General features: G+C 42.0%; 1 protein-coding gene across 1 annotated transcript in view; it reads right to left on the bottom strand.

The window, feature by feature from the left end:
• The window catches only part of MYCBP2 (MYC binding protein 2, E3 ubiquitin protein ligase), a gene marked incomplete at its 5' end in the record, with an annotated part of 297,134 nt that overhangs the window by 270,262 nt on the left and 15,612 nt on the right, over positions 1–11,260 (bottom strand). Inside the window, one exon of the mRNA XM_019528503.1 lies at positions 4,847–4,922. Within this exon, the coding sequence (XP_019384048.1) occupies positions 4,847–4,922 (76 nt within the window). The remainder of the gene's footprint in view (positions 1–4,846; positions 4,923–11,260) is intronic.

Genomic DNA, 11,260 nt, shown 5'->3' with positions numbered 1-11,260 from the left:
GATCGTGGTGGACCCAAGGCCACAACTGGCCAGTTTCACCAAGAGGTGATCATGGGATACCAGATCAAAGGCTTTTTTGAAGTCAAGATATATGACATCAATTTCTTTTCCCTTGTTAATATTTTTTTTTCTGTTGCCCATGTTTATCTTTAATGTCAATCAATCAACTGGGTTTTCAGCAATCCCCTCCATGACTTTTCAAACTGCTTTTAACACATTTTCATTCTATCACCATATCTCTTTCTATTTCAGGGGTCAGCACCATTTTTGGGCAGAATACCTCCAAGAACACCTGCAAACCCTACTTGTAATAAGTTGGCGTGCCAGGGGCAGATGGCGGGGCACCGGGAGGGGATCAATCCTTGTCGTGGTAGTGCAGCCCTGGCTCCTTCCCCATTGTCCACCCCCAAGGCGCATGTGCCGAGCAAAATGCCTTCAACATGCCACGCACACTGGCACCCATACTGAGGGTTGCCTACCCTGTTCTCCTCAACTCCACTGGTTCTTTCATAAACCTATCCTGCCTACTTTACACATACCTCCAAATTCATTTAATTCTACCTCTAATGCTTTGAATCAGCCTATGGGGATACTTACTTGCTATTCCTTCAAAGGAGTACAACAGCAATATATCTTGTAACTTTCATATTTTCAATTTACTTCTGCTTTCAGAGGGTCGTTTGAAGCCCCCTACTACCAGCATACAAACTCCTGCCAATGCAGTCTTGGGGATCATATTCACATTTTCAGAAAGTTCTACCTAATCTGTAGAAACATACGAATCCCACTTCTGCCATCTCAACTACAACACGTTATTAAAATGTAGGGGTACACCAATAAAAGTTATCGTGTCCAATACCAATAGCTGGTAATTAACCAACTATATGGGCCTATGCCAATCCAATACTCAAAATTTAGTACCAGGCATTTTAAAATACTGACAAACCTTTTTTGTTTGTTTTGCATTTAACACACACAAATACACCCCCCCACACACACATACATATTGCCCCGTTGCCCACAGCTCCTACCCACAGCCCTGCTCCCCAGCTCCCCATGCAGCCCATGTTGCCATCACAGGTGGGTAGGGCAGACCCTCACGTGGACAGCAGCACCAGGCACGTTTGAAGCCCAAGAGCATGCTGCTTCCTCAGTGCTGGTACGTCTCATCAAGTTCCTGTGGCCATCAGAGAGAAGCTGCTTTTGCAAAAGGTGCCTGGCAGAGCAGAACGTCCTTCGTGTGGCACCTTACCTCACCCATGCACAGACCACGTCTACATAGCAGCCCCGGCGCTTAGGCCCCTGTTGCATGCACAGTGTTTCCATGGCGGCAGCAGCACAGTAAGAGCCAGTAACGGTCCCTTTGTTGCTGAGCACATTGCCCCATGACCGCTCACCGGCACCGGGCCTCCCCCTCCCTCTGCTTGCTGGGACCTGTAGTCTGCTGCAGGTTTGGGACATGGGTACTGCACTATGCTCACCAGGGTTGTTCAGGCACATGGCCATAATTATCAACTACAACAACCAAAAAAACCTAATAGCCAGTAATGTAATTTCTCCTTTTATTAATGCCAATCTAATAGCCAACCTATATGTCAGTACACCCCATATTAAATGGATCTCTTTCAAAACAAAGCATTTCCAATGCTAACCCCTTTCCTTTGTCAATAGTTTAGTAGTTGCTCACCCTCTTCATTGCCAGTGCCATCTCTATATGATCTTACGTTTTCTTCAGTGTTCAAGTTAGTAGACAGAACAAAATTTGAAATCATCCAAAATGCCACCCACTCGCCAAACAAATTCTCTCTTCTACACTATATCCCACCTTGAAGGCCATACACTTACAAAATCTTGACTTTCTTTTGCAACCATCACCATAATCAACCTGTTCAAGATAGGCCTCATTTCTGTCAAGTCCCCCATTCTTACAATCAGTATGACAGCCAGGCTGTTTCTATGAATGTGTCTATTGGCCAAACAAAATAACCAGATTTCCCTTTCACTGACAAATGGAAAGGACACAACTGGAAACTGATCCCTGACCCCTTCCCTCTCCACCCCCAAAAAAACTGGCTCCTCCTACCATGAACAAGTGGTATGGCAGGAGGCACAGTAGTTGGGAATCAAGGATCAGATCCCATAGTGCCTTTAAAATAATGTGCACCAGAGACCTCGAAGCAGTGTCCACTCAGGGCAATGACCTATGCGTAGTAATTGAAAACATGCAATAAGGTATCCCTTTAGCCGTTGCTGGAGCAGGACAGTGCAAAGAACTCATCTACTAACGTAAGTTGGTATGAGGTAATGATTAGATATCTACCCTGTGAGATGATTGATCTGGGGGAAAAATAATTAACTCCTTTATAGATTTCCCCATTTCCTTATATAATATTTCTCCCTTTGAAAAGTTACTACAGCTTTTAAGGTAAATTCTGACAGGCAGAAGTTAGTGAAGAAACTAAGGAGGAAGCTTTCCTGGCCTTTTCATGCTATGCATTAAATTATGCTCCCTGCAAGACAGGAGTAGTTACAGCTCAGCTGATTTTGCTTACAAGCAAACTTTGCTCTACTTCCTCTCCTGTTAACTGTAATGCTTAAGGCTGACACTACAGGAAGCACAATAAATGTGAAAAGTCTGAGTTGTCACAGAATCAGCATAGATCAAACAGGTACAATGGGGGAAAATATTATAAGAATGAAAATGAGAGAAATTTCCCTTCCCCCATCTAGCTTTTATTCTAAATTCTGAATGGGGGTACAGGGGGAGTGCCAATAATTGTGAAGAGAATGGACTTCTGGCAATACAGACCCTCAGAGCTTGAAGATATGAAGCCAGTTAGCTCTGGGTTGTTTTGTTCTGGGTGTTGTTTTTTTAATTATGAGTATACTTTGTTGAAAGGATGACCTGTTCTGCACTAGTACAGCTGCACACGCAAAACCTAAAACCAATACCAGACCTCTCCCGCCGCTGACTGACTGACAAGCCCAAACTGTCTCAAGGGATGCAGGCTGCAGAGTAAAAAGACTCCAATGTCATAAATTTGTGGACCTCAAATATAAGATTCACAAAGAAACCCCTTTTGCCTCCTCAAAAAATAATGCCAGCTTACCACCTCAAGTGAAGTTGCTGAAACCCTTATGAAAGATAGTAAATTAATGTCACTTTACTGTCAGATATACACCATAAACCTCAGATGGCAGTCTGTAGTAGCTGATCAGCAGGGCAGCCTTCCATCTGAACTCAACAGGTATAAAGGGAGCAAGAAAGAGGCCCAAGGAGTCACCTTTATTTGCCAGCTTTTCAGATAGCAGAAGCCTCAAATTCATTGTCTGGCACTAACCTAGCTGAAATAACATGCAAAAAGCAAGCCCCCCCTGGCCATTATTGAAAGATGGTCTAGAGTTGAAGAGGTGTCCTACTTAAAGAATAAGTTAGCCTCAAAATGCAGAGCGCATTAAAACCAAGTACATCTTGTAGTGTACTTTAAACTTCAACTACTAAATTGACCAACAATCCAGGAGAAGAGCTATGATTAGAGATAGAAAAAAAATTGGAAAAAGTTGATATGTCAGGCTACCAAAAAGTTTAGAAAATATGGATTTCAGCTAGAATAATAAACTATTTTGCTATATGTTTTTGAGGAAATAATTTTTAAATGACTTGCATAACTAAGTACCCTGCACAACCAGAGTCTGGAGTTGCTCTATTATGATAAGCAGAATAACTTGGCAAACATCCAAGAAGCAAGACAGCTCTGAGCAAAGGGATACTAGTTTTGCTTTGCCCTCCCAAACTCATCTTTGTTGAGACAGAGTAGCAATAAGAGGTTTGGCAGGCATGGGCAAGAAAAAGAATTGGATATCTAGTCAAATTTGTTACAAATCTGCCTTGTAGACTAATTCATTAATTCAAACTGCTCTTTTCTGAGCTACTTTCAGTACCTGGCTTGAGCAATTAAACAATGTAGTTTTATATGCAAATTAATAAGAGAAATTAAGAATTGCTCTTTTAAAAAAATTAGTTAAAACATGATAGGCTAATCAGACTTATTTTGATACTGAAACATTTTGGTATACCTAAATAAAAAATAGCCATGTACAATTATAGAAAAACACATCAATTATTTTTACTTCGTAACTCAAAGTTTTAAGTGTTAACAAATCCTTCTCTTTTGTCCTAGCCTCATCACTTGTGGACAAACAGCATCATTCCACCACAGCAGAATAACTTACAAAATACTGCTCAGAATTTCACAAAAAATAAGCTTAAGAAAGTTTTTTCGAAGGGAAAAGAGTGGCAGAAAGAGTAAGATTCAGCATTCAACTCCTATTCCAGCAGAGAATACTGCATCTCCTAGTAGTTTAAAAATAGGGTTCACAGTTCTATTACATATTTGGGGGCCTCTCTTCCAGCAGATGTGGATAAACCATTCCAGAAGTAGTTGTTCTTGATGCTTTTACTAGTAGGTGCTCCTGAATTTAAGTTTCATGATCTATTCATTTAATATGATCATGTCCAAAATAAATGTGACATTTCTCTGTGATATAAGACAGCAAATGTGTTTGGATCCTCAGATGGCAGTCTGTAGTAGCAGCAGCCTCAAATTCATGAACATACCCACTAGATAAAAATGGATCAGATGAATCGTTCAGTAAAGAACTACAGAACATGATATACTTACAGCAAAAATCATGTTACTCAATAGATACAAAGCCTATTGTTCTCTTTTCTTCAAAACAAAGATATAAATTATTAAAACTCCATTTCATTTACTGTCCATTTTCTTTGAAATAACATTTTAGCTCTCTCCAATATGAAGCCTGATATAGCTATTAAATCATTTACCTTATTTCGTGTTTTTACTTTCAATTTAGTCTTCTGCTTCCGTTTCAGTTTTTTCTTGCTTAAAATTTTCTTACCCCTAAAAAAAGAAAAAAGGGAAATTCATGAGAAAAAGCAATTTGAAACTGTCCCACTGCAATCACAACCCCAAGGTAACCAGCAGCACCAGGAGGGAGGAATTTGTTTTTGTGAGCCTTTATAAGGGTTCCGTAAGCCAATGGCATTTAACACTTTGGCCCCATTGGCCAGATAAATGTCACAGGGCCACTCCGTGGGCCAGACAGGGCCCCATACACTGGGATCGGGACCGTGTGCTGGTGGCCCCCCACCCCATTAGGATCATTGCTCAGACCCCATTAAGATCAGTGCCCAGAGGCACCTCTCCCAAGCCTCCAAATTTTCAGACCTGTAGGGAGCCCTGCTGGCCAGATGAGACAAAGCTGAGGGCCATACCCAGCCCATGCGCTTCAGACTGAGCACCCTGGCTCCAAGCCAAGGGTCAGCAACTTACAGTCCACAGACTAGATTCAGCTAGCTGAACCACTGGATCCTGGCTGTGGACACAGTGCTTTGGCAGTGTTTGGCAGAAGGAACTTTTTCCCCCATGCTGCTGCACATGCGTAAATCAGCAGCAGTTGCCCAAGTCCTAATGTCTTCCTGTTCCTGATTCAAACTGGGGCATTTGGCCTGCAGTCTTAAAAGGCTGCCAATTGCTGATCTAAGCAATGAATAACAACTACAGCTATAAATACAAATCATGCACCAATGGTCTCTAAAACAGAGGTCTCAAACATAAGGCCCCACAAGCTGGATGAGGCCTGAAGAATCTTATCAGTTAGCCTGCAGGGCAGCTCATGTGTCTCAAGCTGGACCCAGCTCTGCATGCCACACACAGCACCCTCTTCTTTGAGTCTGGTGTCAAGCCTTCTTGTCACAATACCAACTGTGCCAAATATACAAGCACACTTGGAGTCCAGACATCAAAAAAACAAAACAAAACCAAAAACCCTTGTATTTTCCTCACATACAGCACACACCTTTCCCACCCAAAATCAGTTCCCCAAAACTGAGGTGCATGTATTAAGTGAGGAGGCTGCTTTCTGGCAATAATAAAATCACCCGGCTTTCACCCCTGCTCCAAAAGCAGCAGCTATTGTATTACTTTTCAGGCAGTTAATGGGAGGCCAATGGCCTACTGTCCTTCACTTCACAGGTATTAGAGATCATCTCCCCTTTTAACAGTCTTGAAGTTCCACTAATGAAGCTAACTTTTCCTAAGGGAATTTTGCTGTCTGCTAGGCCTTCTGATATCTTCTACTATTTCACAGCTCTTTAGCTCTTTTCAAGATTAGAGGTTCTCCTATGGAGAAGAGTCATTAGCAGCAGCTAAGGTTTCAGTTAGGCAGGAAAGGATGAGTCAACAAAAGATTAGGCCCTGTCCTTTCACTCTGCAGCCATCATTCTAGAAAAAAGTTTTCTTAATCACGCCTTTCAACAGCAAGGTTTGTATTATATTTGGGGGTGCGTTACATGCAAGACAACATGGTATGAGGGGAAAAAAAACCACAAAACAGCTTCACAACTGCAATATCATGTAGTGCCACATCATAATAAGAATAAAAAAAAAAGGTTACAAGACAGGAAATGTTTAGCAGACAAGGTTCTTTGGGTAAATGTGATATCTTTTATTAGCTGGAAAAAGTGTTCTTTGCAAGCTTTTGGGCACAAACACCCTTCTTCAGACATAGGGAGAGTCACATCTTCAGCAACACTCAAGCAATTTGCCCACTCAATGAAAAATCAGACAGGATTTGCGCATAGGATATCAGCATCGGCCTGTTTGTTTTCCCAGACTGAAGACTGATACCCAAAAGTACAAACTGCAAGCATGACCACTGCAATTTTAACAATATTCACCTGACAGGAAGAATTTGTACTACGTAAGAACCAGAACCAAACCCTTTTGAAATGCTCCTGCTGCAGGCTAATCTTCAGTCCTTAAAACTACGCAGCAGCACCATAAAACACTAGTAAGCATAATAAAATTGGCTTTTATAACGTTATTGATATTGCAGGTTTTGGGATATACCAAGGGATGTACTCTACTTGTGATTTTGCCTTTTTCATGGAAACTGCAAAAAAAAAAAAAAAAATCTTTCTGCAAACCCTACAAGAGTGGAGAGCCCCAAAAATTTAACACGGAATCACCCCCTCCGCCAATCAGTGGCAAAGGTCATAGTTGCACAATGGCCAATCAGCAGCAGTGGCGGGGGGAGAGAGGGGGAGAACACCTGCAAAAAAGTGTACGCCATGAGTGGCCCACAATTTTTTCTTTCACCTTACTGTGATTTAGGGTAAATCCCTAGATATAGCCAATGTATTTTTTGTTTCTCCCCCAGTGCTGGACACTGCCATCTTGTGAAAGTTAACAGTTCCCATCTAACTTCTGTCCCCTCTACACTTAAAATAGAGATCTCTTTCTGTAACAACAGGTCTCATAGGATTTGCAACAAACCTGCCAACCACTCCACTTTTTTCAGTTACCACGCTGGTTCTCTCAAGAGAGCCACCATCATCCTTCTGCTGCATGCTCAAAATGGCAAACTCATCTCAGTAAGCTTCTCTGACACCTGCCCCTCCTGTCCCAACATTACACACTCTCCTTCAGCAATGCTACATATTCACATGCCAACTGCACCATGTTGAAAAAAACAATATCGTAAACTTGTCTAAGAGTTGATATTTCTGTTGGCCTACATCAGTAGCTCTCAACCTTTTAGACATTTAAGCCAAGAGCAACAAGGCTACAGGGTACAGCAACACTCCCCTCTGGGTGGGGGATGGAGGCGGCCGCCACCAATGGCAGAGGGAGGGGAGGAACGGCAGGGAAACTAAACAAAACTTATCTCCAGCAACAACTGCCTACCTAGTAAAATGAGGAGGGAGAAAGAAAAGGAGGGAGTAGAGCAGGAGTGGAGGGGAGTGGGGGGTGCTGTATAGGGAATCAGCAACATGGCGCAGGACGGGAAAGGGGGCGCACCAGGCCAAGGCTGCTTGCTGCCAATCTCTCCATATCGCACGACAGTTCCATTCATTTCAGGGACCAGACCCAGCCCGCAGGTTGTAGGTTGAGCACCACTAATCTATATAATAACTTTTGATCAAGCGATTCAGCTCATTAACACAAGTTTGTCACCAGTACAAACCTTACCAAGGCACTTTTTATTTTTTGGTACAAGCCTACTAGAAATTACACTACAGTAAGCAAGACTCTAGTTAGGAGTTTATACATATATTAAAAAGGCACTAAAACTGACTGCAAAACAGAATACTGGCATAGCAAGCTAAGCATGTGCACAGGGGTTATAAAAACATTATTTCAGATGCAGAAAGTGCTCTGACAGGACTCTAACACTGTAAAGCAGAGCTGCCTTCTTTGGTTTCCAAATAGGCAGCTATACCCTTCCAGCCATGTAGAACCTCAGGCAATACCATTTTGATTAACAGCAGAAATGACTCCCTTTTACTTTCTGGAAACCACCTGCTTTGCTGTTCCCACAACATTAAGACTTTCTATAGAAACATGGGTGCAAATCACTAGACCAGCCTCAACAGGACACATCTCCAAAAAAAGGCCCCAATACTGCAGTTAATAAGTACCCTGGTCCTTATTAAGAAAGGGATTTAAGCAACTTGAACTGGTATTGGATTCTTCAAAGTAGGCGCACAAAAAACATCCCTGATAATTTGCTCTGTGCAATTTTCATTTAAGAGACTGCATCTTGCAGGCTGCTCAAAGTGTCTTAAAGGCACAAAATTTCTACTTTCTAACGTTCCACAGCGGCTATTCCCTTGCTCTTATGGATGATGTGCATCATACCAATTCAAGACCCATCTAATGCTTGCCAACTTCTACCCTTAAATTTAGCATTTGTCATCTACTCTTCAATATTCTAAAGGCACATCCCACTATCACCCTGGAGGTGCTATAACAGTAGTTATGCAGCTATGCACGAGTTACATTTCAACTGACTTGATTTGCGCTGGTGTTTTTGTAGTTGTCATTAGATGTCTGTGGCTTTTCATTGCATGTTCCCAAAGTACAAGTAAAAGTCTGTTAACAGCCTGAAAATAGTACTAACCACTGGGAGGAGCAGACTGTGAGATGGCAATGAGAGGAAGCAGAAGATACTTTAGACATGGACTATAATGACCTCTAGCTTCTGTTACACAGCTTATCATCCAATAACAACAAATACAAAAAACAACCCACACTGCACAGGGCCTGGCACAGCACAAAAACATAGAATAGTTGCCTACAAATCTGAACATGTACATTGGAGGCTAAGTTCAATGTGGGACATCACTGAGCATGTGCATAACATGAAAACCATTGTGGGCAGCATCACAAGGTAACATATGGCTGATGTTTATGCCCTTAGGATGCAATTATATAACAAACAGCCAATTACATTACTTAACATAATCATCGGGGGGGGGGAATTATAGGTATAGGTACATACTTACACACACAAAATATATTTGCAGTAAAAGAGGTGGCTAGGGAAAGAGATGTTAAAAGACAAATTGGTTTGATATTTAGATACTAATATGCTGAGAAAGGAAGCAAGGTGGCAGGCAGTTAGCTCTTCAGTCCACTGTAAGACTTCATATAAAACTGCAATTATTTGCCTCAAAAGCAATACTATGATGCTATAAAATGAGGACATAATTGCTAAAATTATTGGAGCACACCTAAGCATAGATGGCGTAGATACTGAACATGGTAATGAAAATACCTGATATTTGATGGAGTTTCTCAGTAGTTTGTCACTAAATAGTTTGCCTCCTCACAGGCTGAAAACTTAAGGAGGGAACAACTTGCAAACTGGCTTAATTAATCAAGGACAGAAGATGTATTGTAAAAAGACTTCATGACATCACTAGACTTAGAAGTGATAAGAGAAGAGGCTACTGGTAAGCACATTCTTTTGCCAAGAGTCACGTTATGACCAGACACAGCTCTACCTTTTAAGATATGCAGAAGGCAATTTCCTGCTCTTGGACTATGATCTGCATTTGAGTCATTTTTACATCTCAGCTGTAGGACAAGGCTGCAAAATGCACATGAAGATCATACAAAGTTCATGACACCTAGTATCTGAGTTACAGTCCACTAATATGAACTGCGCCACTGACACCTCAGCCTATTACTGTAAATTGGTAAAATCTGAAAGACTCCACTGTATCAGTTACACTGCAGGGTGTGAACATTATTTACAACTACAGAAGAAAGATGTTTACATTTTCAAAAACCAAAGCCAAGTTTCTGGAGGACAAATTAGCCTGTCTTGGGGCTGCATACAGATGTTCATTTCTACTAAGAGAAATTTCTTCTGGTAGGCAAACAACCCCAGAGCTGGACTGTATATACTTTCCTCCATCCCCATGACTAGACAGCTTCCAGCAAGGAAGCACTAGACAGCTACTCCCTAGGCCACCCTCAACCTTAGCAGGAACTCATTACTTGTCAGCCATATTGTCTATTGTCTGGGAAGGGGGCAGGCTATCAAGTGGCAGCTGGAACATATTGAAAAGCAGCAGCTGTCCTGGAGAGCTGGGAAGGGTTCCCAGGAGGAGTTAAGTCAGAAGAAAGCGTATAGATGTTCAGGCCCCGGCAGATGTTACACTTATGCTGTAATTCATCAATTAAACTGTTTTAAATAGTACCCCACCCATGAGTTTAAACAATTAATGGTGCAATAAAATGTGAAAACCCACACACTTATTCCATAAAATATGGGACAATGTTTGGGTGGTTTCCATTGTGCCTTAAATTGAAAGTGTGGCACAGTCCCTGCCATGCAGCCTGATGCCAGTTGCACGGTATGGCTCTGGAACCAAGGCAGGGACCTATAATCAGCTGATTATCACTCCCAGTCCTGGGACCACACTAGTTCACTGGGCATTAGGCTTCTTGTCAGGGTAGGGGGAGTCCAGCATCATGGTACTAATGGCATGAATAGGATCTGATCCCAAAAACCCACGTCCTGTCACGTCCATATATTTCCAGCTACAGTATACTTTTTTCCAAAAACCAGGTGCCGAAGATGAGTGTACATTATATACAAGGATACACGGTAACAACAGTTTCTGCTGTTTAAGCTTGAGCTAGGCAAAGGCAATACCAATAGTTAAGTGAATACATGATCCACAGGGCACAGAATACTGAGCAAGCTCAGCTCCCTCAGCTACTGCTACTCAGCTACTCACAGGGAAAGATCTTTTTTCCTTCATTCTGCCTTTCACAATCAAAGCGAGTTATCTTCATAGTTTCATAGTTGGTAGGGTCAGAAGGGACCTGAGCAGATCATCAAGTCCAACCCCCTGCCATGGCAGGAAAGAGTACTGGGATCA

Source organism: Crocodylus porosus, unplaced genomic scaffold (genome assembly GCF_001723895.1).
Source record: "Crocodylus porosus isolate Cpor-Errol unplaced genomic scaffold, CroPor_comp1, whole genome shotgun sequence".
Lineage (NCBI taxonomy): Eukaryota > Metazoa > Chordata > Crocodylia > Crocodylidae > Crocodylus > Crocodylus porosus.
The sequence above is the reverse complement of the archived record's forward strand: the minus strand, read 5'-3'. Positions and strand labels throughout refer to the sequence as shown.